At 42.5% G+C, this 22,679-nt stretch overlaps 1 protein-coding gene across 2 annotated transcripts; it reads left to right on the top strand.

The window, feature by feature from the left end:
* Nucleotides 1-22,656, top strand: rbms2b (RNA binding motif, single stranded interacting protein 2b). Of its 2 annotated transcripts, XM_035159160.2 has the most exons (15): nt 1-127; nt 8,503-8,717; nt 12,367-12,425; nt 13,532-13,623; nt 16,034-16,045; nt 16,166-16,323; nt 16,880-16,959; nt 17,087-17,196; nt 17,280-17,326; nt 17,412-17,505; nt 18,124-18,174; nt 18,290-18,400; nt 19,455-19,535; nt 19,635-19,725; nt 19,846-22,656. In XM_035159160.2, the coding sequence occupies exons 1-14, from the start codon at nt 56-58 to the stop codon at nt 19,710-19,712; spliced, it is 1,260 nt and encodes a 419-aa protein (XP_035015051.1). In that variant the 5' UTR covers nt 1-55; the 3' UTR covers nt 19,713-19,725; nt 19,846-22,656. The 2 variants fall into 2 exon arrangements, with proteins under 2 accessions (XP_035015051.1, XP_035015053.1); XM_035159162.2 differs by lacking the exon at nt 16,034-16,045.
* Nucleotides 22,657-22,679: the final 23 nt, after the last annotated feature.

Genomic DNA, 22,679 nt, shown 5'->3' with positions numbered 1-22,679 from the left:
CGTCAGCTGACCGCCTCGGCTCTCTCCGCTCCTCCGGACACGGCGCCGCGTAAAAATGCTGCTCTCTGTGCCGCCAAGGGCAGGAATCAACCCGTACAACGGCCACTCCGGCAAAATCATCAAGAAGGTGAGTAACTACAAGCTTCTGCTCCTTCTCCTCCTCCCTCTCCTCCCGTGTGGCTGAGGAACACAGCGGTTTGTCGGTGCCGCGCTGCGCCGGGAGCCCGGTTCAAAAGCCGCTCGGTTGTTTAAGCTGCAGTGTCCTTGAGAAGTGGATCACAGGCGGCGTTGGAACTCTCTCTCCGCCCGCTGCTGGGGGCTGCTCTCCGGTTGTTGTGGTTGTTGTGACACAAACTAACACAGGAGGACCCCACACATTGTTGCCTGTTACATTACTGCCACAATTTCGTGTGTGTCCGCTGCTCCTCTTCCTACGCGGAGCCACAGAGAGGAGAGCGGCGCAACAAACTGCCCGGAGATGCTGGATCTCCACGGGCTGCGAATGGAAGACGTTTGTTTTACTACTTGTTACTGGACTTTATTTGGGGTGGAAGCAACTCCACTTGGCTTTGGTACCGTTTTTTTTCATTGAATTACGCACAAGTTGGTAAAGTTTTTTTTTTTTCCATGTCTGTCTTTTACGCGTACAGATATGCCCCACCCCTTCTTTCCTGCTAATGATGACTGAGAGGGGCTGCATGCATGGCTCTGTGGAAAAGAGCAAAGTTACAAAGCTCATGTTAGAGTCTATAGAGATGTAACACAGTGCGTGTAGATGGATGGATGTATAGATGTATAGATAGATGTATAGATGTATAGATGTATAGATAGATAGATAGATAGATAGATAGATAGATAGATAGATAGATAGATAGATAGATAGATAGATAGATAGATAGAGGTGGATGGTTGGATGATGGATGATGGATGATGGATGATTATGGATGATATAGACAGACAGACAGACACGTAGATAGATAGATAGATAGATAGATAGATAGATAGATAGATAGATAGATAGATAGATAGATAGATAGATAGATAGATAGATAGAGGTGGATAAAAAGATAGATAGATAGAGGTGGATGGTTGGATGATGGATGTATGGATGATATAGATAGACAGACAGACACGTAGATAGATAGATAGATAGATAGACAGACAGATAGATAGATAGATAGATAGATAGATAGATAGATAGATAGATAGATAGATAGATAGATAGATAGATGCACTTTATTGATCCCAAGGTATCAGCCATGTAACACACTAAGCAATACGTAAAAGAATACAAGATCATCAACATATACAACATATACAAATAGATGTGGCCATGTAGGATATGTAGATCGGTTGTATAAGGACCAATACTGATTGCATATTGTCTTGTCATGTGAATAATTCATGGAGTAACATTGTTATCTATTTTTTTCTGCTCAGAATATATATATATATAAATTCAATATAGATGTAACACAGTGTCGTCATATGAGATGTTAGTGAAGATCCAATACTGATTGAATGGTGTTTTCTCACGTGAATAATTCATGATGAGGCATTGTTATCTTTTCTCTCTGTACAGATAGGTGTAGAAATTGTTTGCAGCAAGCGCAAACTGTTTCTCATGCCGTATACGCTTTCAGAGTATTTATACTCTCATCGACTCCTGCCTCTCAGCATTTCTTTGACTTAAGTCTCCACAAAGCTGAAATCAAACACCTCCTCCTCCTCCTCCTCCCCCGTGTTATTCCCTTCCCTTTGCCTCAAGGCTGGCAGGAATTCAGATTGCTCAGATTAATGACCTGGAATTCCTGGAATCCTGGATTCACACAATGTGTTCATTTCAAGAAAGGTGGGGGCTCTGCAAACTCAAACCTGTTCCTTGAAAGAAGAAGAAGACATGCACACACTTTTTTTGGGGGTTTATTTGCATTGTGCCAAAGTCACACACAGAGAGGAGACTTGTAAATCCAGCGTCAAGTGGTAAGCCCTGGTCTGTGTCTTTTTACTACGAGAAAAAGGGCGGAGAAAAGAAAAGGATTAAGAGACCCCCCCTCCTCCCCTCTGCTTTCGATTAACTGCCCCGAGTCTTTTTTTTCTCTCTCTCTCTCTCTCTCTCTCTCTCTCCCTCTCCCTCTCTCCCCTGTGTGTTTCACATACCTCGATTTCTCGTCTGTCAGTGGCTGAGTTCACATAGAGAGGAGAGGCTGAACATTCCTCCCGACTGATGAATTCTTTTGTCCGGAGACTTTACTTTCTGCTCTATTCGGTGCATTCGGAAACAGACTTATTTTGGGATATTTGTGTTTTTCACAAATCTGCATTGAGTCAGCAGAAGGAGAGCGAAGAGGCGCGTCTCACCTTGTAGCCACGGGACGCCGAGGATTTCCATCACTTTTGTGTGGTTCTTCTCACCTCATTGCACTGCCTTTTCCCTTTTTGTTTTCGGGCTGCAGCTGCAGAGATATAGAAGGAAGAGATTGTGTCTGTAACACTATGATCTTTTCCACGGTGCCTTTTAAGGTTTCTGTTGCCAAGCAGGTAGGACTCATTTAAGATCTCTCTCTCTCCTCCAAGATAGCACTTTACTCATATGCCCAATATCTCCTATAGTGATAATGATTATGACAGTTTATTTATCCATTATTGAAACGATACTGTATAGTAATGGAAAGTATTATGATTTTAATAATGTTGAGCAATATACTGATCAACTAATTGAAATATTTGATATATTTGACCCTCTGACTTTTGCTTTTCTCGGGATAAAGCTGATTAAATGACAGAACTAAATGGGTTTGACCTTAAGACGCTTTTTGAAGCAGCGTCAGCATCACTTGGATAAAAGCGTCATGGTGCTGGAGGGATGTTGCGTTCAAGTGTCAAGACAATCAGGTGCACATCTTTGCTGTAGAGTTTAAGACGCGCATCCTGTTTCACTTAGCCCTCCATTGTTGTCTCTCGGGAGAAAAAGTCCTTGAGTCACCTGCGCTCCCTACAGGCTTCACCTCTGCTCTCTCCAACTGTAATCACACCATCAGCCTTCAGCCTGGAGCACACATCCTCTCTCTCTCTCTCTCTCTCTCTCTCTCTCTCTCTCTCTCTCTCTCTCTCTCTCCCTCTCTCTCTCTGCACCATACTGTGCCGGCCACTTACTGTGGTTATGCTTCTTGCACGACTGTAATAATAACACAGAGAGCTGATTTATCTCTCTGCAACTATAGCTGCGGACTCTGATATTAACGGGGATGTGAGAGCGCTATACGTCTCCAGCTTCTCTCCGCCGAGTGGCTGAGAGCGACCGAGCATCACTTGTTCTCGGGCAGGATTAAGTTATCACGCATCGTAAAAAGAGTACGCCCGTTGTAAATAAGTATGGGCTTTATGTACGCACAGAAGGATTTCCTGTGTTCCTCAGAGATGATCCTGTTTTTGTCAGATTGCCCAGTTCCCACAGAGCTGGGATGCCTCCAGGAATGTAGTTTAATTTAACAGCAACAGCTTCACCTCTGGTTTTAAACCGTGCCCCCCACAACCCCCTGTCCTCCTCCAGCAGAGAAACACAAACATTTGTGCATCGCAAAGGAATGTCAAGAATGCTGGGAGATGACACTGTGATACATGTCCGCAGTGGAAACAGATATGCGGCCGGCTGTGAATTGTAGAGTAACAAGTCGAATTTTGGCTCATTGGATATTATAGGATGTAGGATATAGGATGTTATAGGATGTAAAACTAGATTTGTGTTTCCCGTTCCTGCACTTATAAGACTCTCATCATACTTTCTGTTGGTCCTTCAATGGATCTGGATCGGATTCTGCATGTGAATGGGAAGAATCTGTTGGCGAAGGGACAAGATCTTGAGGCCTTCAGTTTCCCGTGTCTAATCCAATTCCATTTCCGACCAATCACGTTCGAGCATGCAGGCTTCTGTTGCTCCCAGGTAAACAGTCTGTGTGGAGAGAAAAAGAGGTGGAACACATTGACCGAAATGCCTTTTCATTTACCGGCATTCATATGCTGATAGCTTTTAATAGAGATAAGCCAACATGTCGTCTTGACCTAAAACACCAATTGTGTGTTTTGTGTGGAGAAATGTTCAACGCTCCAAATTATTGACCCCCACAGGCTGCTTTGTCAACAGATGATAGCCGATGGGAGATTGTGTTGATCCCAACTGCATTTGCGCTCCTCTGCATGCATGTTTTGCACCAGCACATCAGGCGTAGCCTCACATGCATGGCGGGAACACCTGGATCCCGCGCTGGGCACGGGGACAGATGGGGAGAAGGTGTGGAGCTGACTCGCTGCCATCCTTTTCTCAGAAGGAGCCTAGCAGAGCGGTCTTAATGAGACACTACCTTCTGACTGGAGAGCACATGAGAGGGATTAGCACTTTCCGCTAACAAGCTCAGATCCCAATTAGACAGGCCTCACTAGCCAGGCTTGGTCCCGGGCTCAGCCTCCCGTCAGATTCGATCTCCCCAGGCCTCTGCAGGTGCATCCCCCCTGATAGTGTGTGCAGGCGACCCACAGTGAAGCCGAGGGAAAGCACAGGGAGAGGTTCCTGATTGTGGAAAAACAAACAGCGTACTATTGATGCTAAAGAAAAGTGGGAGATTAGAGAAGACGGCGGAGATGAATGGGCCATGTGAAGCACTGTGATTTTCTCAGCTTGACTAAAAAAATATAGGGAGTGAGCTCTGAGGGCTGATTCCAAAACAGTTTGAAAAATATACGGCAGCTCGGAAGTGGGGATACAAAAACCTGTGACCTGTGTCAGTTGTGTCTGAAAGATTGTTACTATAATACACATAAAGTACTAAACTGTGCGTGTACGAGAGAAGCTAAAAGTGAAGTGAGGAGGCTTTCAAAGATAATCACTTAACTTCATAAAAAGTGCAGTATCAAGCCAATACTTGATGTGTCCACCCTCAACCAATTCTCCTCGATACTTAAATGCTCAGCTTTTCAGAATTTGGAGTCTCTGTGGACTCAGGGTGTCCCAGTGTCTTCTGTCTCTTCATGTAATCTCAGAACGGCCCCATGATGCTGAGCCGGGGCCTCTGTAGGGGCCACACTGTTTGTTCCAGGACTCTTTGTGGCTGAAGGTAATTCTGTCTGACTCTGGCTGTATGTTCGGCTTCATTAAAATGCTGCAGAATGAGTTTGGTAGCGCTCAGGTGCCTCCCTGATGGTGGTGCGTGATGGATAAGAACGTAAGCGTCTGAAGTGCCTCAAACCTTTGCACGATACTTATATGCAGGTTATAAGTCATGTAAAATGTTACAAATATGAACATTATAATATGGTGGTTTTCCTCATCATCCTGCCTGTAGATGGCTAAAGATCTAGGTTTGAAACTCACGTGGTCTATATAGAGGCAGCACATGTAAATGACCCCGCCTGTTATTATAAATACAGTAATGTAATAGTTGATCATTGTGGGAACTGTTGGGTTTCTCCATGGTATCGACCTTCTATGTAAAGTGCCTTGAGATTCAAATAAAATAGAATTGAATAATAATAAAAAAGGCACTCTGTGTCATTCGCATCAGAGAGATTAGGTCGATTAATATGTTATAAATTTGTATAGATTCCATCATGAAATGTGCTTAATGTTTTTATTATTACAGACACGGATTAAAGGATTTATCAAATAAAATTACACCAAGAGTAATAAACGTAACGTTGAATACCATTTCAAACTGTGTCAGAAACATTGGCTAATGTTAGACTCTAACGTTAACATACAGTGTCAAAAGAGTGGTTAACTGTCTTCCATGACGGGAGGACCTCCAGCTAGAGCCAATAATAAAGTTAATAAAGTTTATTTCTTCATCACAGCCATATCTTCAAAACATTCAGTGGAATGAAATTGCATTCCTCAGGACCCGTGTGCACATAACAGTCAAAAGACAATACAAGAAAAGCAGCAGTTTTAAAGACGTGCGATCAGAAAGTTCAATCAAGTGCCTGACTTTAAATTATTTAGAATAATAAAAACGTAATAGAAGGCATAATCAATACTGAATTTAATGCTGCACTTTCCCTGTCCTATCCTTTGCTACTTATCTCAGGCGGAGTTGTTGAACCTCTGCGTTGACGTGATGTGCAGCCAATAAAAACGTGTTTAGTTGGAGATCTATTCGTCGATTGGCTGCAGTTTGTTTACTGATTCCTTTTATCCTCTCGGGGACGGTTTTCAGCGACTGTCTCACATAGCGTTGTAACATTTTGGATGATAGAACAAATACGATTTTTCTTTAACCTCTTTTGAATCCTGATGATCTATTTTGATGAACAACGGTTTAAAATCTGCTTCCAATTTAGTCTGAATAAAACGTGATGTTGCCTCGTAGATTTCCGTTTCAGGAATCCGACTCAAACTGGTGCCAGTGGTTTTCATCAGAGTTACAGCAGAGAGAAGTAGAGAGGACGTAATTAGCTTGATTCCAGCAGTCTTTTGACTGCTCCTCCTCTTTTAACAAGCTGGTGGTCCAGTGCTGACCTTGTGGTGTCCAACAAGCCACCCTATTGTTCCCGGGGGCCGGGCCTGCTGACCATAACTAATCAAATGGTTCCTCCTCCTCTGGCACTGAGAGGAAGGGGGCAACACCAAGGCCAAACTTATCTGACATTTTACTTCCTGACCAATTCAATTCAGAATTTCAGTTTCAAATCGTGGCCTGTAATAGATTTATTCCCCCCCGAAACGCTAACATTGAAAAGAGCCACCACATAAAATTACCAATGCATCAGTGACAAAGCACAAATCTGCACACACAGTACTGTACTGTAAAAACCTATAAAAAAGTGGTATTTCTGCAGACACCCCAAGACAATAGTGGTGACTAGAGTTTGGTTTGTGCTGCTGGAGCATTTTTGGAAAAGCAAATATTATAATGTCTGTCCAGAAACAATGTGCTGGCTGATGTTGATAGTCCACAGATCTGCATGTGAACAGTTTGGATTGGAACCGTTTCAAATACCCCCAGTGAAAACTGTTTCAGCTTCAGACCACAGCTCTAAAGCCTCTCATGCAGCAGAACTCTCAGTCACTTTAATTCCAGCCAGATTTAACATTACACTTTTATTGGTTTGGTTTTTGTTGCATTTATTAAAGAGCTCAGTTCCCATGTGTGCTGTACTTTTTTTTACAGTTTACTCTTCAGCCAAAAGTTGCTTTTCAAAATAAGGTCATCTGGTTTGGCGCTCTTACACATGTAATAATTAAGTTAAAGTCTTGATATACACAGTTCTGTATACTGTGTATTGTGTTTAAATACAAGCTGTAAAAGATGATAATCAGTGTACAGTGTGCATCAGATGTACAGACACAGTGAAACAATGACTCTGTGTCCTGGCCTTCACTGATGCATGTCTACAGGCAACAGGGTTTTCACTACACAGGGTCAGGTTGGTATGCCAATCAACGTTAAAACAGTCCCGATCATTTATTTGTGCACTAACCTACATGTAGAGTAGTAGAGGCAGGGTTCATTTCATCTCCCTGTCAAGCAGGATATATTGGAGGGACTAAATTACAGCCTGACACATATGGATTTTTGGGGGCTGATGCCGATACAGATATTGAGGACAAAAAAAAATTCAGATGCTGATATATTGGCCAGTTAAAAGAATTTGGCAATGATTACTATGATGTAATTCACAAACTGTTATGATAAAGAAGGGGCTTGATATTTTTTACAGTTTAACTGTAAACTTTACTATAAATAAGCATAAATAAAACACACAAATATAACCAAATACATATAACTTGATTTAAGAAAATGAAGGCATATCTTTTCTGCTTTGTTAATTCTGTAAAATTTTTTATATCTTTACATCAGTAAACATAAGACCCCATACCAATTAGTTTGTGAAATAGCCATTTATTACTCATCAGGCTTTAGACGAAATCCCTGCTGAGGGTTTACAGATGCTAGAGGCTAAATATTTATAGTATCTGTCTAACCTGCTCATTTTCAATCTTTGATTCTTTTTTTTTATAAATGAGCAGAGCCTGCAGTACATTGTCTCAAAAGCTCACACGTTACTTCATTATGACCTTTTTTAATTTATCTTTTATTGTTTTCAATGAATGGACTCAGGGAAAACATCTACAAGTCAAAGTAACTGAACATACTTACACATATACATATATATATATATATATATATATATATATATATCTGCTCCGTAAAGTCAGATGAAGCAATGAAATTAGTATTGATATCCCGGCTCTGACTCTGTGACCCAATTTGGATGTTTGACATCATGTCGTTAGACTAACCAGCCACTGTGGCTCATGTTCTGGCTAATTGTGTCCTTAATGGATTTTCTCCCCATAAGCCTGTAGTTTGAGCAAGTCAGTAAGTGAACAATTAAACAGCTGTTCTTGCCTCATTTCCACTACATCCAGCCACTACGTCCATTTTATTGCACATATGTACGACTGTACCGTCTTAAATGTAACTATGGCCTTTCTTTGTTCTGCAGCAGCCGTATGTGTCCCCCTCCAACCATCAGATGGCTCTTTCAAGCCCCAACAACAACAACAACAGCATCAGCAGCACCACCACCCTCAGCAACGGCGGTGGCAGCGGCAGCAGCAGTGGCAGCATCGGGGGAGAGCAACTGAGCAAAACCAACCTGTACATCCGTGGCCTCCACCCGGGAACCACAGACCAGGATCTGGTCAAACTCTGTCAGCCGTAAGTCAACCAGAAACCTTTTGCTTTAGCGTCTACTTAAGACACCCAATAAATCTCTCTCCGGCTTCCCCCTCTGCGAACACGAAGCAGGTTAGAGGAGCAGGGTAGATTAAGATAGAGCAGAGTGATGGGCGGATGGATGGATAGATGGTTTGTCTAAAAGATTGAGTGGATTGCATTACTACGTGGGCAAACACGGTCGATGGATGGCTTCCTCACACTGGAAATGCACATTAATTTCCAGCACACCTTAGCATGTATTCCTGGAACAGAGAGGAGAGCCACGTTTTTTTTTAATCCAAGACCCATCATGTAGTGGCCTTATGGAAAAACCAACAATCATTTGGTCTGCAAACTAAGAGCTCTCAGTTTGGCACGGCTGAGCACAGACTTTCCAACAACCAGGTACGGAGTGTTTAGTCTGCCTCCCTCATGCTTATTCTTCCTGTGTGTCTGCTCCAGCTTAGTCTTTGAAATTTAACCTACTCTACATGAATTACTGCTCATCTGCGCTTTATAAGTATTTATTTATAGTATTCTGCACTGTGTTGCAACAGCGCGAGTGTGAGTCTTTAAAAACTCTGTTGTGGACAGCGCGTAGTCAGACATCAAACAGCGGCATCATCCAATCCATCTGATATGTTTGTTGGGTTGTCGGTTTTGGGACTTCAAAACAAGCCGGCGCTGAGATGAATGATCTGGACTTGCTTAATTGAAATCTGTAGCTCGTGATGAGAACCAGAAGAGGGAGAGAAAAGGAGGGAAAAAAGGGGGCTGGGTAGATTGAATAAGGGAGAGAGAGAGGGAGGGAAAGGGAGGGAGGGAGGGAGAGGCCTGCTATTTTACAGCTGTCTGGAAGATATGGCCCACATGAGGCGGCCCAACCCAACAGGAAACGGCGAGCCCAGGGGAAAGGGAAAGGCAAACAAGGGCAATAGCATGGAGAGGGGGGGAGGGTGGATGGATGGAGAGAATCAGAGGGGGGGAGGAGTGAATGGAGTTCAGGGTTTGTGTGTCAGGTGGTGTTTTCCGTGGGGGCAGTTCTCGTATTTCTGCTTTTACGCAGCAGATAAAATCACCGCATGAAATTTGCCTTTTAGCGGAGCACAATCAGGCCGATGTGATTCATCGTTCTAGTAGACTGAGATGGGATGCTGTATCCGGTGATGGCAAATCATGGAAATGCTCGAGCATCAGGATGTAGAACAGCCCGGAAGACCACGCATTAGGGGAATTATACAGACTTTACGCAAGTTTGAGTAGTTCGTGTACATGTAGGACTCCCGGAGCTCCCCTCCCCCACATGGAGAGTCGGTCGTTTGCACACTGCGAGGTTGGGAGTGAGGGATGAGAGGAGGGGATGGGGGGGTTGGTTCTCCATCTACAGCCCCTACAGTTGTCTCTGTGGGTGACTCGCTGCCGCTTCGGTTCTCGCCCCGTGTCCTTTCTCTGGTGGTTGACCATGGACGGATGTGGGGCTGGTCCCTGTGTGCTGTGCTCTCTCACACATGGCTGAGTCTCTACAGCCCCTCTTTTCATTCTGCATCATGTAGCCCAAGACCTCTGAACACAAATGAGAATCTCAACTGTGTGAGCAGTGAAGAGTAAACAGTAACTTAGGTAGAGGGGAGTTCTTGGGAGACTTAACCCGAGCAAGTTGTGTGGCCCTCAGTAATGATGCATGTGAAAATATAGGAAGACAATGTTGGCCCATCCATCCAGTCCATGTGGCAGAATCAGAAATGAACCATGAAATAGTAATGTTATATAGGAGGTCAAATGGATAATACAACAGATCTTCATGTTAACACTGGATAGATTCAATTTGCAGAGAATTTGGGTTGGATGAGGAAACGATTACGGTGTCTGTATGTGACGCCCTGAGTTTAAGATAATTTTCAACACATCTCAAAGTATTTAATGTAGGGTATGAAAGTCAATAAAACCAAATAATTAAGAAGAAGAAGATTTTAGTTATCTCTGAATGATATACTCAAGTATAAGGAAGAAGTGACTTCTATAATATGAAATTAACCAGATGACAAACCAGTGGTTGCTTTTCTCTTTCTTGAGGTCTGAATGGTTTTAATTCAAGTAAAACACTGTGAACAATATGCATTCAGTACTTAGTTATCAATACGATGTTTATTTGTATATATACAAGATAGTAGTGAAGTCTAGTTTGGTAGTATCCAAATCCGTAATTTAGAATTGTTTGATATTCACATTATCTTAACAGGTGACCTTAAAGAGACCATATTTTGGCCGTGTACAGTTTTATAATTTTATTTTGGGAGTGTACCGGAATAAGTTCATGTAAATGCTGTAACATTCAAAATATGCATTATTCTGTCCCACATCTGTACGTTGCTGCGATGCTTCTTTTCACTTTCTGTCCGAAAGGATGTCATCTTCCCCGCTCTCCCTTAAATTTGGTCAACTGCTTAGAGCATGTGTTGAGAATGAACCAGAGGCTTCCTTATCAGCTGTAATCACCGTTGTAGCCTTGAAAATAATGACGTTGGCTCTGCCGTGTACCAATTTGAACAAAACAAGTCAGTTGTTGAACATGTTGCATGTTATTTGGTGACGTAAGCGCTTTACGGGAACAGACGAGGTGTTTCTGGCTCTACAGGAGCAGTGTTTTCCGTGGGAGAGATGGAATCCCTTTGTTGCGGACTTTGGCCTTTGTAACATAGCCGACCTCCCACATGCTCAAAAACAATATTTGACACACTAAAGGAAAAGGAAAGGGAACATTTTCAAAAACATAAAATGTGCACTTTAAGCTGTTGTGATTAAAGATCCCTGAAGTTGCAATTTAGACTTATCCAACAGATGAACTGACACATCACTGGTCATCACTTGACAGTTGTCAATAAACTGCACCATGAAAGCGACTCTAGCTCAGATGAAATGTGGCCTTGGTGCAGTGTCACTGGGTGAAAAGCTGGCTCGCTCTGTGAGGGGCACTAAGACCCAGTGGAGGGTTGAACGCTGCCTGGAGAGAAGCTGGTTAGCAGAATGAGAGTATGGCTGGGAGCCAGCGTAGGACAGGACAGCCAAGGAGAGGCATATCAGATTACACTGCATGCACATGCCGGGAGAGATGGGAACTGATAGACACTGCCTCACAGAAGCATTTGCCCACTATCCTGTGCATCTGCAGTATCCATAGCCGGCCAGCTCTGAAGAAAATGCAGCATTTTCATATTGGTAGTTCATTGTGAAGCAATCTGAAAATACAGCAGTACACATTCGTATCATATTATCACATCACGTTGGATTGAGGTATGATCCCCTGTGTGAATAAGATATAGAAATCCCATAGTTGTTCCTAGCGTGCAGAAACCCACAGGACACCTCTTCCTTCATGTAATTTATGTCCCACCGCCCTCTCTAAAGATCTCCCTATGCACATCGTTCATTATCAGATGGTGCAGGCGTATCGAGTGTCACTGCACTGAATCTGTCAGGTGAATTGTAATTCAGTCATCACGGAGCACACTCTCTTAGGGTGTGTTGGGTTTAGGGAGAAACCGCACTGCGTCAGCAATGTTGCAATGCTAATATTGAATGTAAACAGGTAATTATTTTCAGTACACAGTGCAAGGACGGTCTTTTGAGTGTAAACCGCACTGTTTTTCAGGTACGGGAAAATCGTATCCACCAAGGCCATCCTGGACAAGACCACCAACAAGTGCAAAGGTGAGGTTGCAAACAACAGGTCGAAGCAAAGTGCTGTGCAGAGAAAAGCACGTCAGCATGTGACCTGTGGATTTTCCGAAGGAGCATGACTGGGAAATCATTAAATTATGAAAAAGAATAGGCTGTGCTTTCAGTGGTAGCTCATTGCAATCTTTGTTAAAACAACTGTTGAGTATCACATAATAAGTAATAGGGAGGACTGGTTAAATTACATTTAAATACATGTAATCTAACTTTGACAAGTTAAAAGTATTTGTAAACCAGAGTGACACTCAGTAGAGTTCTCTGCAAAGGCCCAACAGTCCCTTTATACAACACCATTTTAATTCACTAAAATGCACACACTGTTAATTACATACTCATCCATAAATTATTCTCTGAGAAATCAAGGAAAAGTAGTTTAGAGACAAAACATCAATAAAAAAAAATTCTTTCTCAGGAAATAATGTATGACTCTTGCTGTGGAAAAAGTCAGACACATTTACGGTGTCAAGATCTGTGGGTTTGTACAATTTGGTGCAGAATCAGATCCAGTTAATGGTGGAAGGAAGTGTTTAGCCATGGCGCTCTACTAAGTGACATTTAGTTCTGCTATGTCTTCAGTGTTTCATTTCTTGAGTCAATAAATCAGAGATGTAAAAAAATGAGATCCATAATCCATAATATTTTGCAGTGTGGCAGATTGTAAACAGGGAAAACAGTGAATTTACAATGGATGGAGACGTACTTAGCATTTAATTATGTTTTGTGTCGTTGGATTGTGCCTCCCTCGTTGACTCTTTAGTAGATAATATATGCATAGACACCTTTATCCTGTCAGTTGCTGATGTTTTCACTGCATATCAACCACAGAGAGGTGGAATAACGGCACAAGCACGAGACAGTTTGTCATCTCTGCCGTCGTTTGTGTGAAATATTTCAGTTCTGAGGTCACGTCACGTTGCTGATTCGCTCTTCTCAGTAGAGTTCTTTTGCTTTTGGTTTTCCAAATGTTTGTCGTGTGTTAAGATTCGTGTCTTCAAAGTGCACGTCTGTGTGTATAGAGTCGCGTGTTATGCATACCTCATGGTTGAAGCTCATATGTCTCGCTGTATTTCTCCCCGCAGGCTATGGCTTTGTGGATTTTGACAATCCAGCCTCGGCTCAGAAAGCCGTGACTGCGCTGAAGGCCGGTGGAGTGCAGGCTCAGATGGCCAAGGTAAGAGCCACACATCAGATGTCACCATTTGTCATTATTTATTTCTTGAAGTTAAATCTTCTGCGAATGGGGAAAAAAAAAATCACACAGATATTTTGATAGTGATAGTTAAAGGATGAATGATTCATTACTTATGGGGCTGTGCGGTGTTGTGTTAAGCACTGTTGCCTCGCAGCAAGAAGGTTACCGGTTTGAATCCCGTTTGGCCGGGATCTTTCTGTGGGGAGTTTGCATGTTCTCCCACGTGTTTGTGTGGGTTTTCTCCAGGTGCTCCGGCTTCCTCCCACATGAAATACATGCAGGTTAATTCTAAATTGACCATAGGTGTGCATGTGAGTGTGAATGGTTGTTTGCCTCTGTATATTGGCCCAGTGATACGCTGGTAGTCTGTCCAGTACCTCGCCTCTCGCCCAACGTTCAGCTGGGATTGGCTCCAGCGGCCCCTGTGACCCTCAAAGAGATAAGCGGTGTAGATTATAGATCAATGGATCAGTGTCCTTGCAGCAGAAAGGTTGTTCCTAAGCCAAATTTAGCTTTATAAATTTCTCTTTTTTTCAAGTCTTCTCAAGTGTGTCTGTGCAAGGGTGAGTCCTGGGCGGTGCACTGTATGCACATATGGGTGTGTGTTGACATCAGCAAATCTATGGATATGAATGCACTGTAGAATACTTTATGTGTGTGCACGAACAAAAGGGCACCGACAGGTATCGTGTGTGTACGTGCATGTGTGTGAGTGTGCCGTTCTTCTTAGTGATGACGGTGTTGGGGGAGCGGGTCCCAGGGCCTGGTCTCTGAGCTCCCTGCACAAAGGACCTATCTGTTCTCCCTGGTGGCATCTGACTCAGTGTCTGAGCAGCTCCACAGTCAGCAGGGCCTTGTGCCCAGCCACCCGCCCTGTCAACACACACACACACACCACACACACACACACACGAGCACACACTTCAACAGCCTTGCCTGAACCGGATTATGACACAGTCAAAAGCAAGCACGCGTACATGCACGCCACCGACACCCTGGGAAAGCTGATCTGTCACTAAGCTGGATCACTGACATTCATACGGCTTCTTGCTCACAAAATAACTTGATTTCACTCACTCCTTCACTCCTGGTTTACAGCCAGGCTTACGCTTGTGTCAGATTTCTCTGTGACTCACTCTGACTCATTCGCGGTCGAAATCCACAGCGGATCTCCTCCGCTCACTCTCATTGGTTCCAGCTCCGCCGTTAGCTCGTTGTGAGGGAGGAAGAGGAGGAGGAGGAGGAGGAGAGGGGGGGCTGACGGAGAAATCACCTTCACCACAGGTCGCAACGATTACACATGCATTATTTATAGAGTGGAAATTAATTCACGCTGCATTTACAGGTTTTTAATCACATCTGTACTCGGAGATCATGAATATGCATCATGGTTAGAGGGGGATACAGAATGGTTATCTTATAAGATACTGTTGTTCAAATCAAGTTTGTTTGAGCAGGAGGCAAAGAAAGGACAATAAAAGCCCACAACATGGCTCCAAAGTGTAAAATGAATTGTCGAGAGATTCTTATTTCAAATTCAGATTTGGGAAAGCTGCATAATTTGTGTGATTTATGCAAGACGACAGAGCCGGCCCCTGTGCCTGCATTCAAGGTCAGGATTGCCACATGAATATAACCGCTTGAATGCAAGCGACGCATTCTTTTTCTACAACCTGGGAAAGGGGATGATAATGTTTGCCTTGTGGCGAGATGATAGCACAATGCTTTAGATGTTCTTCAGATTATTTCCAAAGGTCTTCGTCCGAAACGTCTCATCAGCTGCGATTTCTCCACCGAGCGAGCGCACGCAATCATCTTAAATCATCCGTGGACGGGGAGCCATTTGAAATGTAATTCTGCTTTGAGATCACATTACCTGGATCCCGCACTTTCGTCCTCTGAAGAGGCTAGTTGCCTCCAATTGCCCCCGTCCTCTACCCTTTTGGCAATATCATACGAGTGATAGAAAACAAGCGAGGAGTGTGATGAAAGAAAGAGAGCTGGGTGAATAAAAGTAGAAAGGAACAGAGAGAGAGAGAGAGGCTCAGGTTACGTTCCTGCCAGATCTCCACCATCTCTGAGTACGTTTGCTCCTTAGATCTCATCCATGCTGCTCACGTTTTCTCGTCAAAACCAAAACAAAAAAACGCCTTTGACTTCGAAACCTCTACCCCCATCTCTCAACTGTTCCATTAACTGTCTGCCATCCTTCTAAATATCAGACGTCTCACACACTTCCTCTTAAAAGGTTAAATATACACGTCCTCAAACTATTATTACGATACAGTCGGGATTGTATCACTAAAGCAAATGAAGAGCTCTCACTCTGTCTCTTCCTCGTCACCTCCACCAATGTTTTCACTCCTGTCCCTTTGTTTTTGTTTTTCAGGGGGTGGATCCAGTAAGTTCTTAACTCTAATTTTTAGGAGTTTGTGCCATTTGGTGCAGCTTGATTGAATTTAAGGCGACTACAGGGCCTAGTTCTTACTGTAAATCCTTCTTTTTCTTTCTGTGTGTTCAGCAACAGGAGCAGGACCCCACCAACCTGTACATCTCCAACCTGCCTCTGTCCATGGACGAGCAGGAGCTGGAGAACATGCTGAAGCCCTTCAGCCAGGCCATTTCCACGCGCATCCTCCGTGACGCCAACGGGACCAGCCGAGGAGTGGGCTTCGCCAGGTACAAACTCCGGATGTTCAGTCACGTGTGTTAGGGCCGTGGATGTGAGTTGATTAGTGATGGTGTAGCCTCATGGGCTTCGAATAAAATATCCAGTTACACATATAAATGAGTGTAGTCAGTACTCAAGCTGAAGATCAACTTACAGTTTTGTCAAGGATTAATGATGGTGAGTGAGCCCTCTGGTGGCCAATACTTGTAGAACAGCTCCAATTGGAAATAAGATATGATAGGATAAAACTTTATTGATCCCACACTGGAGAAATTCCCTTGTTACAGCAGCAGACAAGTCAAAAGAAAAAAATATATAACAGAACAGAACAGAATAAAAAAAAATACAGAAAGTGAACATAATATACACCTTTCACTACAAAAAATTATTGTTTGTATAGAAATAAGTAATTCAGTAAAGTGCAGTGGTACAGGATGATTGCACAAGAATGCAAAAGCATAAGGCGATACTGAGATAATAAAAATATTAACACAGCATAGTGTTGTATCACCTGCTGAAGAGATTGTTTTTAATAGACACTTAACACATAACCTTTCCTTCTAGGATGGAGTCAACAGAGAAATGCGAGGCCATCATTCAACATTTCAATGGAAAATACATCAAGACTCCCCCTGGAGTCCCAGGTGAGTTTTTTTTGTTTGGATACAAATTTAACAAAATCTAATCCAAAGAGTTTTTCCTCATGCATGAAAATGAATATTGTCTTTCATATAATATAATAAGCTCTTATTTTGAAAATCCCTGGTCCAGTGCCGTCAGAACCCTTGCTGTGCAAATTTGCTGACGGAGGTCAGAAGAAGCGTCAGAGTCAAGGGAAATATCTGCAGAACGGCCGGCTCTGGACAAGAGATGGGGAGACTGTGAGTTTATGACTTTTCTTAATTTGTGCAGTCGTACATCGATCGGCCTCTTAATGACACGCTACTTCAACTTTTCCCTCCAGGGAGGAATGACCCTTACCTATGACCCCAACACCGCCCTACAGAACGGGTCAGTACTTCTGCTCTGATGAATTCCTTGTGTGTGAGTGGGATCATGTTGTGGTTTCTCATGACTTTGTGTGTCTTCTCTGCAGGTTCTACTCCTCTCCGTACAGCATCGCCCCCAACAGGATGATCGGACCAACTTCCCTCTCCCCTTACATGCATTCACCTATGTCCACCTACCAGGTACTGGAGGATTTTTACTCTTTGGGTTGTTAGTGTATTTGTGACAGACAATCCCAGGCCTCCTGTTACATAACAATAAATCCAATCAATAATATCCAAAACATGCTTTATCTGTAAAATAACTACAGCTGAACTTATCAGGCTTTGTTTGTCTTCTGTCTATGGAACAATTCTAGAAATATCTGTCTCTATATGGCTTGCAAATCTCAAGAACCCAATTTTGAATGTCCCAATGAAATGCAGTGATGAATTTGGTACGTTTTGGACACATGGTACGTTCAATATGAATAAACCTTGAATAAGCAGGTGACCAGCGCTCAATAACGTGCTCGGACTAGCTAACGTACGTGATGTCGTCGATCACAACAGGCGCGTTCACGACAACAGCATCAACAGCTGATTCTCCAGTGCTGGGTTCTGCGTTCTGAGTCGAGCTTCACTGAACTTTGAATAAAAGATTGTGCTCTTTACTTTCCGCGGCTCAATTACTGCAGGTCACTCTTACAGTTTCAGAAAAGCTGCAACCAGCATCACCACAGGCCCCATTCCTTACAGGCAGGTTTCGAACCTAGTATGTAATTTCATCCTTTATAACACGTGTCTTTCTTGCTCCTGCAGGTACACAACCCGTCCTGGATACACCACCAGTCGTACATCATGCCGCCCACAGTGAGTATTTAGAAGCTGTTGGTTTTCCCTCCTGCTGCGGCTGAAATCTTTTAATATTCTGCTGCCTTCACGCTGCGTCTAACACCGCCCTGTGTGTGTGTGTGTGTGTCCACAGGGAACCGTCCTGACTCCAGGGATGGACCACACCATGTCCATCCAGCCCACCTCGATGATGGGGCCCCTGGCACAGCAGCTCAGCCACCTCTCCATGGGCAGCAGCGGCACAGTGAGTAAAGAGCACAGAGTTAAGCATTGAGCTGTCGTCCATATTTAACGGCTAAAGCTGCGTGAGGCAACTTGAAACATTGGTGAGGCCAAATGTGAGCGGGGGGGCAACTTTCTACCTGAGCAGTCCCTGATACAGACATGACAATACTAGAGTAATGAGATAAGACGTTTTTGACCTCATATTCATTAAGTGCTTTGGAACTCAGGCCCTGTTCAGACCTGGTATTAATGTGTCTCCTGTGACCACTTGTGATTGAATCTCACTTATCCACTCTATATGCAAATAATTACGTAGGTCACTTCTGTTCACAAAGACCAAATCATGTTGTTTTACCCTGTCAGCCCTGCGATGAGGAAAGATTTGATCCATTTGAAAAACTAAAATAGAAATTATGTTTTGGTCAGTGTTGATATTTTGGCGATGGAGGATGTCAGCTGAGTAGGTGGTCCTTCATACGTGGCCCAGGACGCAAAAAAAATGACAGAAGTATAAACAAATAAATGTAGAAATAAATAATGTACCGGCCGAGTCAAGACAGAAGTAGTAGATCTGATCTCACTGCTATAACCAATCCAGCTTTAGACTGAGTTAAACCTGCCCGATAAACAGAAAACTACAGAAATACAAGTAACAATGTATAAATTAATGAATGAAAACATGTAGAAATAAATGTCGTAATGAATAATAATAGATATTCAAATGCTATTTTAACTGTACACTTTTTTGGGAATAAAATAAATTGAATAAATTTAGAAATACAGAAATAGATAAATAAATGTAGCAATGTACAAATAAATGATTGAATAATTGCAGAAATTAATAAATAGATACGTGTAGAAACACAGAAATAGGTACATATGTATTGAATTATTTACTTCTGCATTTATTTATTTATACTTATGTCAGTATTTTAGAATAAGAATTTAATTGTTTGGTCCTTATTGGACAGGACTTGAATTGCAGCTTGTTCAGGAGTTGATGAAAGTTTTATGTGACAGTCTAATTCACCACTGTAGCGTCCAGTGACCTTATTATTTCCCCTTCCCTGCAGTATATGCCTGCAAACACATCTATGCAGGGGACCTACATCCCCCAGTACACCCAAGTGCCTGCCACCAGCATCTCAGTTGAGGTAAGCGCCCTCTCTTTCTTTCTCGCTCTCTCACTAGAGCAGCATCATGTTATGTGAAACAGTCCCTTATGGATTTGATCTTTGCCGCCTCCCTCTCAGGAAAGTGCTGTCCAACAACCTGTTGCCATAGAGACACCCACGGAACACACAACCTACTCCTACCAGCATAACAAGTGAAGGGGTGGCAGAGGTGAGCTCTGATCCTGTTCTGTGCTTCTGTACATCTTAATCTTTAAGTTTGAGTGCTCAAGGACTCGCTGCGGCTGCGGCTGCCGTGGCTCCGGTTTCTAATTGGCTGCTCTTGTGTCAGATCTTCCTCTGGAGCTGGAGCGACTCTCAAAAGGGCCCAAGTGCTGAAACTCGGCACAGTGACTCTGCATGAAAGGCACCAGGCGCTCGGGGGGGAATATGGACTGTTACACAGAAAGGACAAAAAAAAAAAGGACATTTTCTACAAACTCATATTTTAAAACAAACTCTTTTACTCCAAACAAGGAAGGCTGGAGGATGGCAGGCGAGATGAGACAGAGGAACAGAAGAGGGAGCGTCTATTTTGATAACAGTCAAGGAAAAATACAACACACACACATTTCATAGGTTTTTAAAAGGTTTTATTTGAGCATCATTCTCATGCTTTTTTGAAACTACAGTGAAACCAGGAAAAGAACATTTCAATACCAATTTTTTTTAAATTTTGAGTCATGTTTTGTTGACCTTTTTTTCAAATGTGCTGATTTTACTTCTCTTTTGTTTTGAGTCTGATACTTTCAGGCTTTAAAAACCTTCCTTTTTGTACATAATTGTTTGATTTGTTGTGTTTCTAGCTTCACGTGTCCTGGTTTGATCGATTGGTGCAAATATCTGAACACAGACAGCAAAAAAAGCTGAGGAATCATATTTCAGTTGGATATGGTGCTGACTCGGAATAAGCTTCTCTTCAAGTGGCAGCAAATTTTAATATTTTTGTGTTTCTTTCTGAGTGGTTTCGCTTCTTTTTGGCACTTGACTCTCAAATAATTTAAAGTTCCAACAATCTCGACAAAGCTTCAGACAATCAGAAGATGACAAAGACCGGTAAATTTAGAGATGACGCTCATTGTCGACAGATTTCAGTAGTAGACTGGTTTTGAGAATTTAAATCTTTCCAGAGATAAAAAAGTCTAAATGTTGTTTTACTTTTGAGCTCCTCCACTCGATTAAATCCAAAGTTGCTTAACTGGGATCAGATCTCACTCAGAGCTGCCCTGTAAATAAGAGATTTAAATTTATGGAGGCTTTCTTTTGATTTCCGTTCCTCTGTGTAGTAAAACGTTTCGGTTATTTTAATGACAACAATCTACCAAATTGAACAAAGCAATGTGTTTTCTCTTTTATCGAAGGGAAAGCCGAATCTCCACCAAACCTCCCAAAAAAGGGGTTTTCCGAGACAAGTAGAAGTTGTTATTAGAGTCTGAGGTTTTTATTGCACAGATGTGGGAACGAACAAGTGCAGCTCTGCCCTGTCGTATCTTCACAAAACACCAAACAGGTGGATTATTATGGACAGTCGGGATGCCGGGAAAAAATCGGCCATTGCTGTGTTTTTGCATCCGCTTTTACTTTTGTGTTTCTGTCACGCTCATGTTTTTTTGTTTTTTTTACATTTCTTATTTAAAGGTTTTCTTAATTCTTTTTTTTTTAAATACTTTTAAGATTTTCAAAGAAGCTTTGATTTTATTTTTGATAGTGTGCTGTGTGCTTCAAATAGTGAGACATGTTTTGTGATTTGTTTGTATGTTTGCTCACTTCTCTCGTTCTGGTTTCAGTGTTGATGTGAAAGAGGCTTTAATTTTTGTTTTGTTTTTGCGGGGGGGGGGGACATTTCAGTTTGTGTGTCACAGTTGTTGGCGCTTTTATGAACACGACTCCTCTCAATGGTTGAATTATATTATATGCTATAGGTTCAGATGCATTGTTACAGAGCTTTGCCCCGAGCCGTTGGGGAAACGACAGAAAACGAAATATATGCTCAAAAAAAGAAATAACCTCGACTTACCTCATCCTCCCAGAGAGATGTACAGTAGATTCAGTTTGTGTGCAAGGTTCACGGGCAATAGACAACTACAGCAGGTCTCATGGCTGTTCACAGCTGGTACTGTGTCCACATCCTTTAACTCTTCCGTCCAACGTCCGGAATAAAACACACGCCCAAGGTCTGACGATCTATGCAATTAATTTATTATCCTTATAAATGCAATACTACAGATACCACACTAAGGATCACCTCATGCTAATACTTCATTCTGGCTTACATGGACTTTTTCATTCATTGTCCATACTATCATGTTCACAGTGACACATTAATCTTTGGTTCATTCATTGTTAGTAAGATGCTGCATTAAAAGGGAACGGTTTCATACCGAAATGAGGTTAATGCGACTGCAGGAGATGTAGGAATAATACAAAAAAAAACAGAAAAGAAAACCATTGGCTCGTTAGATGTAATTCACCATTTCATCCAATTCACAATTAGTTTGTTTTTGTGCGATGGAAACTGTTTTACTTCTTTTAAACCATGAAACTGTTTATTTCCAGGAGAAAATTTAACTTCACAGAAATGCCTTAGATTTCACCGGAAGGGATCGTGAAGTGCGACTCACATTCGACGGGATTTACCTCCGACTGGAATATGTCGGGGTGGGGGGTTATCCTCATGCACTGCTGTTAGAAAAAGACTTTTGCTAAAGCAGAACTACTCTGAACACAGATCTATGAAGCAAAGAGATATTTACAACTTCCTTTATTCTGTGTTACTTTCTCATTCCTTTATTGTTCATCCAAAACATGGAATAAAGTGAACGGTGGTGTACCGAGTCTAACTATTGCTGCTATGTGTTTAGAGAACTTTTAGCTGAAGGTCATTTAATATATCAAGTCACACATGGGACCAGTTTGTAACTCATGTTCAGCGACGTCCATGCATCCAGACCTCTCTGTGCATCAATCTCCTCAGTAAAGATCTGTGCCGTGACACAGGTTCCGTCTCCTCCACAGATAGGAAACCCTACAGCTATTAAAACATTTAACTTGGTTTGATTTTGAACTTGTCTTTTTCTTTTTTTAATAAAACTTTTTCACTGTGGTTTGTGTTTTTTTTATTTTTAT

The sequence above is a fragment of the Hippoglossus stenolepis genome, chromosome 6, assembly GCF_022539355.2.
Source record: "Hippoglossus stenolepis isolate QCI-W04-F060 chromosome 6, HSTE1.2, whole genome shotgun sequence".
NCBI lineage: Eukaryota > Metazoa > Chordata > Actinopteri > Pleuronectiformes > Pleuronectidae > Hippoglossus > Hippoglossus stenolepis.
The sequence above is the reverse complement of the archived record's forward strand: the minus strand, read 5'-3'. Positions and strand labels throughout refer to the sequence as shown.

Bases quoted from the DNA above. Each gene is read 5' to 3' on its own strand.
- rbms2b (XM_035159160.2), top strand. From the start codon at position 56: ATGCTGCTCTCTGTGCCGCCAAGGGCAGGAATCAACCCGTACAACGGC. The intron at 128-8,502 runs GTGAGTAACTAC...TTTGTTCTGCAG, and splicing joins CCGGCAAAATCATCAAGAAG to CAGCCGTATGTGTCCCCCTC. The intron at 17,197-17,279 runs GTGAGTTTATGA...TTTTCCCTCCAG, and splicing joins GGACAAGAGATGGGGAGACT to GGAGGAATGACCCTTACCTA.